The 17478-nt window shown below is 44.9% G+C and overlaps 1 protein-coding gene across 1 annotated transcript in view; it reads left to right on the top strand.

Moving 5' to 3' along the window:
- LOC148478925 (uncharacterized) overlaps positions 1-14439 on the top strand; it is a 51870-nt gene extending 37431 nt beyond the window's left edge. Inside the window, exon 5 of the mRNA XM_088455189.1 lies at positions 13011-14439. Coding sequence (XP_088311315.1) covers positions 13011-14305 — 1295 coding nt within the window. The 3' untranslated portion in view covers positions 14306-14439. The remainder of the gene's footprint in view (positions 1-13010) is intronic.
- The last annotated feature ends 3039 nt before the right edge of the window (positions 14440-17478 follow it).

The following is a 17478-nucleotide window of genomic DNA, read 5'->3' as shown; positions in this document are numbered from 1 at the left end:
GGGGAGATTTAGGATTAGGCAGCCCCCCGGGAGGTTAGGTTTAGGCACTTAGAGGGGGGATTAGGGTTAGGCACTGGGAGGAATGTTAGGGTTAGGCACCGCTAAGGAGGGTTAGGAGAGGAAATTAGGTTAGTCAATACTTACCTTAGGAACGATCAGGATTTTCACCCATGACGGGCAACCAATGTCGGGATTCTAACATGTCCGGCGGTAAATCATACCGATTTGGAGACAACTGTTTCATTAGGGGATGGATCCCATGGATAGGAAAGAGTACACCTCTTCAGGAACAGTATAGGAGTCCATTGTGGCTATGGCTGCAGTCTCCAAGATGCTTATAGTATGGGCAGAGATCCTTTTAAGACTCTGCAAGACAAAATAAACAGACAGTATTTAATAATACAAATATAAAATGGTCATGGGACTCTGGAGCTCATTCAGATCCGGACGCTAAGCTGCGCTCTCACGCAGCTAAAAGGGGCCGGGTAGGCAAATGCCACAATCTCACTGTCTGGTAGAAGGACGCAGAGCGAATGCACGCCAGTATAAAGACGCCCACCTATCTTTCTTAGTACACGTCATCTCCAGGAAGTGTGTGATTAATCGGATACATCGAGAGTCAGCGCTTGAGGTAGACCCTTCCCCACGGCAAGCACTGCGATCACTGCTGGCAAAAATACGACCAAGTGACGTGTACAATGACGCTTCTTTGCTAATTATGCACACCCCTAAAACGCCATTTAGACGCCCAGACACACGTGCATTCGCACATCCATTCCCCCCGTTCATAAGCACCTTCCCCTGTTACCACCCACAAACGGCACTATCTGACACTCAAATTAGCGTCCAGTCTGTGTACTACGAGCGCACGATTCCCGAGCGCAGTGAGTGATTCGCGCATGCACATATTGACGCATGCGCAAACGTGCGATTATCGGCCATAGCCTGCATTCGCAGCTTAGCATCCGGGTCTGAATCAGGCCCTCAGATTGCGAATTGGATGCAATAAGCATTGGCTGTAACTCATTCCTTCTATGTAAAGGTGGCTACCAGATGCTGATGCTCCTGATGTGAACAAAATTATTACAATTCTAGAAACAAATAATGGTGAGTTGCCTTCTACTGGAATAAATTGCGCTGATATTAAGTTTGGAGCAGATCAATAAAGAGCAAGTAACTGTGGGCCTGATTCACTACGGATCGCTATTCTGCTTATACGCACGCAACTGCGTTGCTAATATCAGCTGTCATTTAAATGTTTGTATTTGCATAGCGATCGCAGCCTGTTATAAGGACGCCTACTTCCCCTTACTCACATCTGTATACTTTGCCATAATCGGTAACATAGGACAGTTAGGGAAGCCCAGACCCCTCTCCGGAATTGCTTACTTATGCACTTATGCGCACACTATGACGCCTCAGGCGGCATCTGGTATCGCAGTGGATAATTTTTGCACGCCCATGCAACAGCGTTGAAACGCACTGGCACGCCTGCGTTCGCCCAACACCCCCCTCCCCCCCAAACAGCACTTCCTGTCAATCACTCTACCATGGGTCTGCGTATCCTTCCAAGCGCAGTGCTAATTAATCGGCCGATTGCGTGCGTATAAGCAACTGCGTTCCTTGCTGAATCAGGCCCTGTGTACCTTGGCAAACCCATGCTGCACTGCATGTGGGGCAGATGTACCATGTGCAGAAAGAATTAGATTTGGGTGGGTCGTGTCAAAACACAAATTTTAAATGCAGTGTAATAATAAAGCTGTCTGTCAATTGTGGGCTACATGTAAAACATACTTGCCGACAATCAGCTCCCGCCTTCCGGGAGGGAGCTGATTGTCGGCTAACAGCGGAGGGGGTGGGGGTGGGGGCGGTCATTGGGGGTGGAGCCGGGGGCGGGCCAGCCAGTTGGTGGTACATTGGGGGTGGAGCCACACTATTGCGTCATCGTGGCTCCGTCCCTCTTCACAATGCCGTTATTTTCGTCATTGTGAAGCAGGGGGCGGGGCCGCGATGACGCGATTCAGCGCGAATTGCGTCACCGGCTTCCCCGCTGCGGGGGTTTCTAGTCTTTTCAGGGGGGAGGACAGGAGGGTCGGAGGCTTCCGGGAGGCTTGCCTGCCTTTCTGGGGGGCCGGGAGCGGCACCCGAAAATCGGGAGTCTCCCGGCCAAATCGGGAGGGTAGGCAAGCCTGATGTAAAAGTATTTACTTTGCATGCAAAAATGAAAATGTATATGCACCGCTTGCATTGCTATATGGTTTGTCCATGTGCAGTTACTTGCTCTTTTTGCTTTGCTCCCAACTCAGAATCAGGCCCAGTATATTTAGATCCCATCATTTTCCGCACGGTAGGAGAGCTAGAAGTCTGTCTTCAGCTTTCTCTCACCAGGACTTCAAAGAAACTAGAAACTGTTTGCCGGGGAAGCAGTATTTTTGGCAGTCTGGTGGGTCTACAGTTACATGGTTTTATCGTCTCCTTTCTGCAATAAAAATGGTAAAAAAAGAGGCTAAAGCCCCTGTAGTGACTTGTTTAGATCAACATCCATGGAATGTTATGGATGACAGGATTTTGAAGTATGCAGAAACATGGATGTCTCCTACTCAAGATCAATTGGTTTGTACAACGGTCTGAATACCGGCGCAGAATCCCGGCACCAGTATCCCGACTGCCGGCATCCCGAAGGTAAGTATTGGGGTGTTAGGGTTAGGTAGCGGGGTTAGGGTTAGGCATTAGGGGGAGGGTTAGTGTTAGACACCGTAGTAGGGTGGATTATGGTGCTGGGAGCGGGAGGTTAGGTTTAGGCACAAGGGGTGGGAGGTTACGTTTAGGCATTGGGGAGGGGGTGATAGGTTTAGAATGCGGGGAGGGGGAGGTTAGGGTTAGGCACTAGGGGGGTGAGGTTAGGGTTAGGCATCGGGGTGGGTTAGGGTTAGAAAAATACTTGCGTTACTTCCTATATGTGTCGGGATTCTGGCTGTCGTGATACTGCTGTCTGTATTCTGACCAGCGGCATCCCGACACCTGGGATTTCATACCCAACCCAATAAAGGTACAAGATAGTATTTCTCTCTGTCTGTGGAATCCTGACTTCCAACCTCTCCTGTAGTATTGGAAGAATTACAGAGCAGTTTACTGAAGAAGTATTATCTCCTGATCCTGTGACACAGAGGGGCACAATTGTTTAATTAAGATTTTTCTTGTAGAAAAGGCATTAGGGTACTTTGGGACAGACATCGATCTAAGACGACTCAATCAATACATTCATACAAGACCATACAGCAAGGTCCATTCTGCAGGCATTAGAGAAAATTGAACGTCATCAGTTTCCCAAAATATTTGTGGTGGGTCATCACTTGCAAGTTATATGTCGACAACATAAAGAACTTTTCCAAAGTGCGAGTAGTTCATGAATCTCTGGCTTCTGAGAGCAGCCATTTGGTGTGTTCCAAGAATGTCATCCAAATCATGCAACCAGACAGATATCTTACAGGAACATGGTTGGATCATCAATATAGCAAATAGCCATCTGGAGCCTTCTCAAAAGCAACAAATATAGGGGGGGCGGCTAATAGACAAAAGACACAATAAGGCAGATGCAAAGTAGAAAACAAGACAGCCACAGTTGCACCTGCATTGTGCACTATATTCATCCATATGCAAATATGTGCGCATCTCACCGTCCGGACCACATGCTTGATTTCATACCCGTCCTAATTATTATTGTGCCCTTGCACCAGCCCTAAGCTTAGTGCAAGAGATGCCGCCACTGAAAACAGATGTATCTATCCGTAGCCACAACTCTACATAGCTCACATTTCCATCAGCACGCCCTGATAGCTAAGGGTGCCCTGTACCCCCATAAGTTCACAATCACCTATGTAAACCAGCTGGAAGGATACAAATGTACCTTTTTATATCATAACTAGATAGGGGATATGTTTAGGAAGCCGACGGTCGGTATTGCGGCCCGAATCCTCAATCCCGGCTAGGGTTAAATGACAGGCGTCTAAAATCTAGATGCCTGTCATTTTCCCGACGCCGGGAGACAGGCGCCCGGCATCCCGATTGAAGGGATGCCGGGCGCCACGAGCGGACAGCCGCGGGGAGGGGGAGGGTTACGTTTAGGGCACCCGGGGGGGGGACTTAGGGTAAGGCACCCCCCCGGGGGACTTAGTTTTAGGCACCGGGGAAGGGGGGGTGTTAGGGTTAGGCACTTAGAAGGGGGAGGAAAGGTCCCTTACCTTAGGGACGATCGGGATTTCCAGCGCTGCCAGGCTCTGCTCTTTTGTCGGGCTGCCGCTGCCGGGAATCAAACTGCCGGCCATGCGGCAGCTGGGATTTCATACCAAATGCCTAAAGCAATCAAGTTTTGTGTCAAGCGCTAACCTCTGAGGGTCAGTATTCGTGCATGTAGTGAAATGACATCCAATTACCAAATATGGTGGGGGATAAACTCATTCATAATGAGGGTGTGCAATTGAAATGCGACTATGGGATGAAGGTGTATACCTGCTGATATGAAGTAATGGTATTCAAGCAATCCTATTGATCCTAAGGACTTGAAAAGACGTTATTATAATTTCAATATATTTATTAAGAAAATGTCACAGGGTTTGTGTGCACATTTGTAAAATCATCTGTATGTGGTGGCCGGAAGTAAGGATCAAGTGGTAAGTTATGTCCAAGTGAGTCACTTATGTAAACTTGGCATGCCTTGTATGGTGATGAAGTATTTTCTGTAGAGATGCGGCGTCCCGCGATCTCTATGGGCTGAATTCCTGGTATCAAATGAGCGAATGGAGTGAGGATGGACGGTGGTGTAACGTTGCCCGGGATGTCTTCGGGCTAGGGGGGGGGACGCACACGGGTCTGACTGGTGTGTCCCGGATCGTGCTGCCCACAGCGTGGATCTGTTCGGCCGTGCACTACTGTGAAAGTGAAAGTGCCGGTCGTTCAGTCCAACCTCGTGGGTAAGCAGAGTCTTGGGAGGAAGCAAACCAGCTCAGGTGTGTGAACCTGACGTTGGAAGCCCCCTCCACTGAGCGGGAACTTACCTGGTCTGACCGCTCGTGAAACGTCCTCACCCCTCCATCAGAACCCATAGGAATGACAAGAGTTTTTGAATCTAGAACGTGTTATACCTTCCCCATCGCTAGTCAACACCCATGCATTATACAATACTCTAGAGAAGACACTATACAAAGAAACTCGGGTATGGTGGGACAAAAGGGTACTCAATTGGTACATTTCATGCAACACCATACCTAAAAGGTTTAAAAATCAAAAAAGCACCAACACATCATAGGAAAGACCCTTCATTTATGAATACATGGAACCAGATTTTGCACGATTGTTCCATTAACTTAATGAAACTACTCATTGACACCCATGAAACAGAATTAGCTAAATTAGCAATTCAAATAGAAGCCATTAACAAAGGGCTTGACTCTGGTAAACATGAGCCAAACATAAACATATCTGAGGACATCATATAAACCAGACTAGTAGTCAAAGAAAACCAGATCATCAAGAAAAAAATTAAGAAAATCATCAGAGATCGGACTTTAATCAATACCAAGTCCCACAAAGGTCGTGCAACAAACAATACAACTAGAATCACTAATCATGGGACAAAACAACGACATATGCATACATCTCATTTAACATCCGATCGCAATAAGAGCTCCACCACTACAAAATACACTACCAAACAATCACAAAGATCCATACAGCCGGACATACAAACATAAAGGTTTGACGTACCAACAATACATGACACTCATTCACACTGGCACTAATAGTAAGGAACCACCACTGCAAAAGAAGATCGTTGTAGAATCAGATTCAGATAGGTCATTCTCAGTATACAACTCAGAAGAAGACACTTTATACAAAGATCTCATTGACCTATCATTTGACACTGGCAATATCAATACCCAAAGAGGTGAATATACCCATCAACAAGAGTCAACAATAGTAGTCACAGACATACAAAAGGAAACACCTGAGTCATCCAACAATCAGGAAGGGGGACCCGCCATAGTAGAAGTTGAAACTCACATCAGTCTTAAATGGGGGGGATTCTTTTTTAGATCTAGAGGCAGGTGTCAGAGCCTGCCACACACCCACATCACAGCAAAAAGGAAAAAAAAACACAGGATGCAGAAGGGGATGCAGAGGTGGGAAACACTCCCAAAAAACAAAAGAAAAAAACAAACAAACTCAAGAATCCAACAAAGTATATTCAACCTAAGTAACATTACACTGACGAATGACCAAGAAAATGTATTATCAAAAGGCCTGAAATTCGCACCTACCAGAGGCCCGAATAAATTCAACACATATTGTGACCTGCAAGCATTCATTAGGAAACTGACTCTCAAAAAATATTTCGCCAGTAACCCAATTCTAAGAAACACTACAGATACAGATCAGTCAGGACATAGAGAATATACACACACCCAGTTCAAATCCAAATCAACTTTCTTTCCCCATCAATACAAAAATCATTTGATCAAAACCTTCGAACTGTTAGTTACAGAGGATATGGAGAAGTTGGAATCTAAGAACCTTCAAACAAAGAGTAGACACAGACCAACACCATATCATGACAACCTCACCATCAATGAACGAAAGGCACTAAAAGAACTAGAACAAAATGATAGCATTGTTATCAAGCCGGCCGACAAGGGAGGGGGAATAGTCATACTTAATAAGAATCAATACATAGACGAATTACTTAAACTTCTGGGGGATACCGACACCTACACACCCTTGAAATCTGACCCAACACAGATATTTCAAACTAAACTTGACGCATTGTTGAAGCAAAGACTTCATACAGGTATACTCACCAAGACACAATTCCAATATCTTCAAAATAAAAATCCCATCATACCGGTTTTTTATCATCTTCCAAAAATACATAAAGACCAATTTAATCCGCCAGGATGACCCATTATTTCTGGAATACAATCCATTACATCAAATTTAGCACAATATACAGATTCGTTTCTACAAGACATAGTCAAAAATCAACCATCCTACATTAAAGACACTACAGACATTATTAACAATTTACAAACAGTAACATGGAGACCTGACTACTGGCTTATTACTTGTGATGTAACTTCACTTTATACCACAATAAAGCACCAACAAGGATCGGAGAGTACTAGATACTATCTGGAGAAGGACACTACTCTACATCATGAACAAATCAATTTTTTGGTTGCATCAATAGATTTCATACTGCATCACAATTACGTTTGGTTTAACAACACTTTTTATTTACAGACTACCAGCACTGCCATTGGATCGAGGGTGGCTCCGAGTTATGCCAATCACTTAATGTGCAAATGGGAGGAGGAGTGCATATGGGGGGGGGGCATGACTCGGGGCGACACTTGATCCTATGGCGGAGGTTTAATGATGACATTCTGTTCATATGGCAAGGTACGCGTGACACATTAGACCAGTTCATCCATCATATATCTGATAATGATCGTAATTTGAAATTCACAATGAACATTAGTCAGGTCACCGTCCAGTTTTTAGATCTGGAGATCTTCATTCAAGATGGTAACATTCACACGAGGACATTTAGGAAAAACGTAGATGTTATTAGCTACATACTAGCCACCAGTGGTCATCATCGGGCATGGTTGGACAACATCCCTAAGGGACAGTTCTGCAGAATCAAAAGAAACTGTTCATAACAAACTGACTACTTAGCACAAGGAGGTCTTATGAAACAACAGTTCTTAGACAAACAATATAATGCACAAACAGTGGAAAAGGCATTTTCAGAAGTAGCAAGTATGGATAGACATGAGCTCCTGAAACATAAACAAAAAGAGACTAGAGATTTGGGCACTCACGTGCAATTTATCACACAATACAATAATTCGGCTAGAGCCATCAAACAAATCCTTCAGAAACATTGGGGACTACTAATGAAAGATGAAGTCCTAAATAAACATCTTTCAGATACACCACACATCATCTACAGAAAAGCCCCGGATTTAAACAAAAAACTTATTAGGAATCATTTAAAACCCAAGAGCTCAGTACAGTCGACCATGTTTCCAACAACCTGTCACAAAGGCTTCCACTATTGCGGTAGATGCACAGGTTGCAAAATTACGAACTCCAACACAAATGGTAAAAAACTAACAGAGTTTACCTGCACCACCCCAAATATGACATTTAAATTAAAAGAGGAAACGACATGTAATACCAAAGGAATGATTTATCTGTTGAGATGTTCTTGTGATCTAGAATATATCGGCAGGACCACTAGATCTTTAAAGACTAGGATATATGAACACATTAGAAATATTAGGATTGGTTATTCAAACCATAGTGTATCACAGCACTTCAAGGAACAGCACAATTCTGATCCATCAGGACTGTTCTTTATGGGCCTTGAACACCCGCAGCCAAATTGGAGAGGAGGTGATTACCTACGTGTGCTTGACAGGGCAGAGATGAAATGGGTTTTCTTACTGAAAACCATGACACCTCAGGGACTTAATATTGAATTTAACACAAATGCACTGCTTTGAAATGCATGGTCTCAGCTTGATACTTGTTCATTCTGGCCCACACAGTCTGTGCAATAATACACATGCAGTGGGTAACCTAAGGTTATTAACCCAGCATTTACATCCACTTTATGCCAGAGAGAGATATATTGAGTCAAACACTATGTGTTTTTACACAAGACCCCATAATTCGTATTTTCTACACACTAGCTTTTTATTTTTATTTTCATTTTTACTTCACATATTTCTGATCCGGTTGTATTAAGCATAAATGAATACATCAGACTATCACTCACTTGAGTGATATAAGGCACATGAGGATTCATAATTCGATCAGTTTATAAATAGGCTCAGCTCTGTGGAATTGTCATATAACAAGCACTGCCTGACGGCAATTAATGTTGATTGATGACGATTGCACACCACACCCACCCAGACTGATTGGTGTATAACAGAATATATACTGATCTCTGACACGCAAAGTTATCCTTGACAAAGGCCCACTATAGGCCGAAACGCGTTGGTTACATTCCGGATACATTCCTGGAGACAGCAACTCACCCAGCCATCAGTGGCATCATTGTTCCCCCAGTCACCAATCATCGGGATCACGGTCACGTGACCCAACACGTCCACGCGCATAGGGTCGGAGACCAGACCGTGCTGAACAAACAACAACACTACAGGGCGCCCACGGGAAGCAAGTGGATCAGCACAACAGAGGACGGAACGGAGAGGGCTTCCGCGGAGGGGTGAGGACGTTTCACGAGCGGTCAGACCAGGTAAGTTCCCGTTCAGTGGAGGGGGCTTCCAACGTCAGGTTCACATACCTGAGCTGGTTTGCTTCCTCCCAAGACTGCTTACCCACGAGGTTGGACTGAACGACCGGCACTTTCACAGTAGTGCACGGCCGAACAGATCCACGCTGTGGGCAGCACGAACCGGGACACACCGGTGAGACCTGTGTGCGTCCCCCCCCTAGCCCGAAGACATCCCGGGCAACGTTACACCACCGATCATCCTCACTCCATTCGCTCATTTGATACCAGGAATTCAGCCCATAGAGATCGCGGGATGCCGCATCTCTATAGACAATACTTCATCACCATACAAGGCATGCCAAGTTTACATAAGTGACTCACTTGGACATAACTTACCACTTGATCCTTACTTCCGGCCACCACATACAGATGATTTTACAAATGTGCACACAAACCCTGTGACATTTTCTTAATAAATATATTGAAATTATAATAACGTCTTTTCAAGTCCTTAGGATCAATAGGATTGCTTGAATACCATTACTTCATGTCAGCAGGAATACACTTTCATCCCATAGTCGCATTTCAATTGCACACCCTCATAACGAATGAGTTTATCCCCCACCATATTTGGTAATTGGATGTCATTTCACTACATGCACGAATACTGACCCTCAGAGGTTAGCGCTTGACACAGAACTTGATTGCTTTAGATTATAATACGTGGGTAGGACTGCCCACTTGCCGAGCCGCCACCACTGAGACACCTAGATATTTCCCTCTCTAGAGCGCTGTTAATTCTATTTTGAATCTTTTATACCGAATGCCTAGATAGATATTTAATTTCAAATCACACCAGGGTACTCCATACAATTCACAAAAGCCAAGGGGTTTATCACAGAGAGCCTACTGAACAACCCGACCATAAAGGGGCTGTAATGACCATTCTTGTTGTGCACTCCTATTCCAATGAGGCAGGGTCCAAGCCCAATACCCTCCTTCTTTTTGGAGTCTGTCTGTGCAGACTTTGAAATCCAATAATTGGAATGATTCTGGACCAGTCCAAAAGGGACCTTAATTTCTAGTCAGTACTGTCCTGAAATAAGAGAGGGGAGCAGTACAACTGATCTGATCTGATTGTTGACTATACAGAGACAAGCAGTGTGGACTAGATGCTTCTCTTCTGGCGTACTGACTCCAATCACTGCCCTTGGATGCTGCCTTACTCTCATTGCCTGGCCAGGATCAACAAATCACGCCTTTGGCCTACTCCTCTGCTCAGTGGATATCAACTTTCTTTGGGCCCACATGCCTCCCAATTCATCACAACAGCTTGTAGCATTGGCCATGCACCTAAAAGGGGACACTAATATTTCACAGGAATCCTTGGTGAGCAAACACTCTACTTGGACTCAGAGCAACTCTAGTCCCTTACTGCGGCCTACAAGGGAATGACCTGCATTCATCCCCGCTGCCTAACATATTTATCTTCTTTTATCTGCAACCCCTTCCCAGTATCTTCCTTATCTACCCCTCTGTCTTACATTACTCCATTCTCCCTCTACTCTACTCTCTACTTTACTACTCCTGTCTTGACTCCCTTAGTACCACCTGTTATCACACCATCATGGACCTTCTAAACATTATCTTCACTACTGTGTACCTTTACTTTGCATATTGTTTCCATGTCACTGCACTCTCCAGCTCCTGTTCCATGCCACAAACTTAACTGTCCGCTTGATCCTATTGTTATGCACCTTCCCTCTAGATCAGTGGTTCTCAAACTCGGTCCTTAGGACCCCACACAGGTCACATTTTCTAGGTCACCTCAGATGCACAGGTGTATTCATTACTCAATGACTCATTTTAAAAGATCCACAGGTGGAACTAATTATTTCACTTGTGATTCTGTGAGGAGACCTGGAAAATATGCAATATTTTGGGTCCTGAGGACTGAGGCCCTGATTCAGAGCCAGACGCTCTGACAGAGCGCTCGCTCTGAATCAGGGCGTCTTTTTTTTTTTTTTTTTTGTATGTAGCGGCCTCCTGGTCGCTCGCATTGCTGTGGGTTGCCACCCACAGCTAATGCGAGTGGCCAGGATGATGGTCGCGATGGTAAAGACCATCACGACCATCGGGCTTGCAACGAGACCCTTGTGGTAGGGTCTCGTGGCCGCAAGCCCCAGAGAGCTTTCGGCTCAAACTGAGACGAAAGCTCTCCAACTGACATCACTTGTGATGTCAGTGGGGCCGCCCCCAGACGGTAGGCGTTCTCATGGGAACGCCTCCGTCTGGGCAGCCACCCCCCCGGCCCGCCCACCAAAGGGGGCGTGCTGTCACTCAACATCAACAGCACGCCCACTTTGGTGCGAGACCCGGAGTGACGGATTGCCCGTCGCTATCCGGGTCTCGCACATGACGGAGCCGGCTCCGTCGTGCGCATGCGCTCTGGGCCACCATCGACCCGGTTGCGAGCGCTCAGCGCTTGCGACCGGGTCGGAATCAGGCCCTGAGTTTGAGAACCTTTTGCTCTAGAATATATCTGTCACTGGAAGGGTTATCTGTACCTTTTATCTCATGGACATCCTTTGTCCATGTAACTCTTGTGTCCCACAAAATATTCTCAGTATGCTATGTGATTTATATTAACTACGCCCATGCATTTAGTGTTGAACTTCCAGTTCTCATATGCGTCATACACTATGGAATATGTGACACATATAAATAAAACATGATTATCATATTAGTGAACATGCTGATGGTGGGCTCGGCCCAACCTTTAGGTCACTTTAACTCTCCTTTTCTGCTTCTTTAATCATGGATGTATGCATAGTGTTATTAGACATCCAACTCTACAAGTACATATAGTAACAGAACATTTTCTTACAGCACAACTAAATAATGTACCCATGCCACTGCTTTGTATAATTTCAACAATTTTACTGCTAATGTGCCCTGCAAAACCGTGGTCTGTCCTGTAAATCTAAGCATCCCTGCATGAATTGAGGCACAATGCTACTTTATTATGGTTTCTACATTATTAAGATGTATTTGACATGGTGCACTTTATTTTACTCAGCCCAAATTTTCTGGTCCTATGGGACGTCCGTAGTCTGGGATGGGAAAGCGCAATGCAGTACAGGGGATAAGTATGCTGCTCATGTGGGAGCTAGTGCCATGGTCATTGATGTGATGATTATTGAGGGCTGAAGCTGTGTACACACCTAAAAGATATATCTACAGATCGATTGATCTGCAGTTGATGGTTGTTCATACACACTGAACAACCGTCATCTGGCCGGGGGCATGTCGCACCACTCTCCCCGTGGCCTCTGCTGCAAGTGTACAGGTGGTCTTCTAACCGCCCGTGCACACAGCACAATGGACAGATATATCTGCCATTGGCTGTGCAGCACAGTTGACACGATGTGTCTGTCGACGACGTCGCTAACCCACATAAGGCAGGTACACACTGGCCAACGCACACACAATATATTGTCAGATCAATTGATCAGCCAATATATCTGCCAGTGTGTACCCAGCATAAGACAGACAACATTATGATGTGAGATGGGAAATGGCAGCAACTACAAATGTAGAGAAGGGACGGGGGGCTTTTATCACATTGATGTAGAAAGATAAATGCGCCTCTAACAAGTTTATACTTCGAACATTTATTTATAACAGATTTTTTCTTTTACAGATATTCAGCCCGTCAAGATTACAGAGGAACAGTTGCGCTTGTCTGTGCATTTGGAGGAGCAGAAGACCAACACCAGATACTGGAGAGTAGAAAGCTCTAGTTGTAACAAACAGGTTAATCCATTAGGGGTATGGAATGGGAAAGACTTGTCTTCATCCCTTACAGATAATACTATGCGAGAATCTCTGAATATACAGTTTAGACCTCTGTTCATCCAAAGGTTCTATAATAATGACACAAAAAGTCGTACAGAGTCACATAGTGATGTCATAAGTGGCCGGTATAAAGGGATTACATGGAATGAGTCTGGCACTGCCGAATCTGAGTTTCTGGCTAATTGTAAATTTCACCTCACTGAGAAGCATTACACATGCACAGATTGTGGCAAATGTTTTACCCGCAGTACACATCTTCTAAGGCACAAAAGAATCCATGTTGGCGAGAGGCCATATTTCTGTGGCAAATGTGGAAAAAGTTTTGTTGACAGCTCCCAGCTTGTAATACATCGGAGAACACATACAGGAGAGAAACCATATACCTGTAGTGATTGTGAGAAAAGCTTTATATGCAAGTTACATCTTGTTAGACACCAGCGATCACACACAGGTGAGCGTCCGTACATCTGTAGTAAGTGCGGGAAAAGGTTTGCTCAGAGCTCAAATCTTCTCACCCACTTAAGAACTCATACGGGAGAGAAGCCCTATTCCTGTACTCAGTGTGGGAAGTGTTTTATCCGCAGGTCACATGTGGTACGGCACCAACGGATTCATACTGGACAGGGTCCTTATGCTTGCCACGAATGTGGGAAAAGTTTCACAGAGAGTTCAGCTCTGCTAAAACACCAGAGAACGCACACTGGGGAGAAGCCGTATGCCTGCACCCAGTGTCCGAAGGCCTTCATGGACAAGTCTGCTTTGGCTAATCACCAAAGAACGCACACTGGGGAGCGTCCCTATGCTTGTAAGGACTGTGGAAAAACCTTTTCTCACAGCTCAGCACTAGTGAAACATTTCCGTATTCACACTGGAGAGAAGCCATATTCATGTGGAAAATGTGGGAAAAGCTTTTCTCAGACCTCTGCCCTTGTGAATCACCAAAGGACTCATACAGGAGAGAAACCATTTTCTTGTTCAGATTGCGGGAAATGTTTTACACAAACCTCATCACTTGTTAAACACCAGCGGACTCACACAGGGGAGCGGCCGTACACATGTGCAGAGTGTGGGAAAAGTTTCACTTATAGTTCTGTTCTGGTTAAACACAAGAGGACTCACAATAAAAGTACAATGGTGTGACTAGAGATGGAAATTCTTAATCTGTGTGTTCCATAAATGTTCCTATTCATTAAATTAAACATTTCGGTTATTGGCTGTATGTGGCGCTTGTTGTAACATATGACTAAAGGCAAATAAAATATTTATTTAAATTATGCTAATTCTGGATCTTTAAATACAGCAGGCCCTGGGGCTTATTCAGAGTAACACTACTGTGAACGTTTTAGCGTCCTTTGATGTAGCCACATTTGTGTTTTAATGCTAATACTAGTATCAGCCCATCCCCCGGTGTACAAGCGTGTGCCTGAATGTGCAAGAACTGAGACTGCAACTTTGTGCGTCTTTAGAGACTACAAGCCCAATTAGTACTTTAGACGCTACCAGCGGTTGCACCATCGAAAATTGCACCTGCCCCATGCTATGTTTAGATTCTCTAGAGCAGGGCCCGCCAAAGGTCGATAGTGATCTACCGGTAGCTCGTGGCGCTCCCGCCTGTATATCGCGACCAACCTGCTGCAGTTTCTGGGGATGCTGGTCTCTGAAGTGATCACACTCTAAAGAAGCCTCTGATCACTTCAGAGGCGAGCGTTCCCAGTAATGCAGTGCTCGGGAGCGTGGGTGACGTCATGACGAGATGTGAAGAGCCTGTGCGCCTGCTGGATCTAGTTAGATCCAGCCAGCAGCAGGGAGTGGACGTCTTCGTGGGAGCGCTGGCCAGGTAAGTAAGCATAGGGCACCAATACTGGGGGCATTACTCGCGGAACAGCATTAGGGACATTACTGGGGGTACTGTTTAAGGGGCACTTCTGGGGCAACCGCATAAGGGGCACAACTACAGGGGCACTGCATAAGGGGCTCTAATACAGAGGGCATTGCATAATGGGCTCTAATACAGGGGGCATTGCATAATGGGCTCTAATACAGGGGGGCATTGCATAATGGTCCCAACTACAGAGGGAACTGCATAATGGGCACTACTGGGGGCATTGCATAAGGGACACTACTACTGGGGGCATTGCATAATGGGCACTACTACTGGTGGCATTGAATAAGGGCCACTAATAGTGGTCATTGTATAAGGGGCACTACCGTGTCGTAACGTGAATGAAGGGACTACTACTGTATGTGGTGTAATGTGAATAAGATTGTGCTACTGTGTGCAGTAATTTGAATTTGGGATACTATGTGTGATTGCAGCAGGACAGACCACTCGTCCCTTGCTGTAAGGTCATGCCCCCTATTTGCATACCACGCTCCCTTTTTGGGGGTTGGTAGACCACAAAAGGTTTTTTGTTTTAAAAGTAGATCATCGAGTCCAATAGTCTGGCCACTGCTCTAGAGTATGGAATCTGATGTAAGCGATTTAAGCATCTGAATTTGCAACCAGTTATGCAACTTGCCGGCGATACTCCTATAACATGCCATCAGAAGGTACATCTCCGTGCGTTGGTACAGCCACCGTCCAGGAACACCCGATACGTTTCTAAGATTGTCACAACTGTGTGTATACACCTTGGGACTTATGAGCTGTGCAACTTACTACTGTAATTAGAAGCCGTTGAAAAATTTCGACCAATTGCGTGTGTGCAACTCAGCATCGCGCGCTCTGTATCCAGCAACACATTGTGCTAGTGATTAGTGCAGGCAGTATTTTGCCATTGGCTAAGATCCACTCTTTTCTTTAAATGGCACATACAGGCTATTTGCCCACTTATTTGGGCTTCACCAGGCTGTCTTCCAGCATTCCATCCAGCCCAAAACTATTAATGTGGGAAAGTATTTTTATACCCAGACAAACATCTAAACATAGAATACTTAGGGGCATATTTACTAACCAGCGGTTTGGCTGACGATCATCAGCGGATTTTACCGATTTAAAACGGCAATAGAAATAAATGCTAAGCAAGCCTGACTTAGCACTTATTTCTATTGCCGTTTTAAATCTGTTGGTCAAAGCTGCTGTTAATCGGTGGGTTTGACAATCTGCTGGTTAGTAAATATACCCCCTAAAGTTTATTTAGCGTACAATGCGCTTACAGCTATATGACTTTTATGAAAGTCTTAGGGGTTTGTATACTAAGCTTTGGAGAGAGAGAAAGTCGATGGAAATAAAGCAACAACCAATCAGCTCCTGTCACTGTACAGGCTGTGTTTGAAAAATGACAGCAAGGAGCTGATTGGTTGGTTGTTTATCTCTCTTCAAGGCTTAGTACATAGACCCCTTAATCACAGTATAACATTGCAATGTAATATATAGGGAAATAATACTTTGATTGGCTATCTGCCTTGGGCACGGTCCAGTAGAAATAGGGCCCCACACCCCTTCTGCCAACAAAGCAGAGATTCAGCTTCAACGACACTTTACTTTTGTTGTACACAGGCTTACACAGGACCCACAGAGAATGAGAACAGAAAGATGTCCTCTGGTACTCCTTTGCTATAGACTGATTCATTGCAGTTCGGAGGTGTCTTAACCCTGGTCAGTCCTGTCTTGATGTCTCCATTGTCTTTTGGTACCTTACACAGCTCGTTATCCTGTGGCTTTTGTGCCTGGCTAACTGTCATAACCAGCAATGATTCTTACTTCCAAGTTTGCTCCTTCCAATGCTGCCTTGTGCCTATTGCCTGACCTGAGTATTAAGGATGTGGGAACACACTCCACAGCCACGCAAACATAATAAGTTAATATTATTAATAAAAGATCAAAAAGGAGTACCAATGTTGAAGATAATAATAAATAGAAGCACAACAATTACAGCATGTGTAAGCATTGTATTACATACACTGACCCATCAGTTTCAATGGTAAACTACAAGGGAAACATACTGTACTTGTTTATTAATAGCCAAATTGGGTTTACTGTCTGGGCTATATCACGATTGTGAATACGTGATTCTACTGACAATGCTGCAGGTTCTGCTACACTCTTATTCGATTCTTGATGGATGCACAAAACCTGCAGGTATTAAGGAAAGTGAACTCTGCCATCCTTATGTAGCGCTCTAATCTAGATTCGGTTTTGTGGGAGATATAAACCCACGCCAGCCCTGAAATTCTGTTCTTCCAGGTTGCAGAGAGAAGCTCAACCACAGAAATGTCTTCGTATAGACTCCTATACCTCCCCAAGCAGCCATGAGTTTAAATAAGCACTTTAAATATTTAACAACCCTAATGGGTGTGTGAGATGGTTAGTC

This window comes from Taudactylus pleione, unplaced genomic scaffold (assembly GCF_031769625.1).
Source record: "Taudactylus pleione unplaced genomic scaffold, aTauple2 ptg000644l, whole genome shotgun sequence".
Lineage (NCBI taxonomy): Eukaryota > Metazoa > Chordata > Amphibia > Anura > Myobatrachidae > Taudactylus > Taudactylus pleione.
The sequence above is the reverse complement of the archived record's forward strand: the minus strand, read 5'-3'. Positions and strand labels throughout refer to the sequence as shown.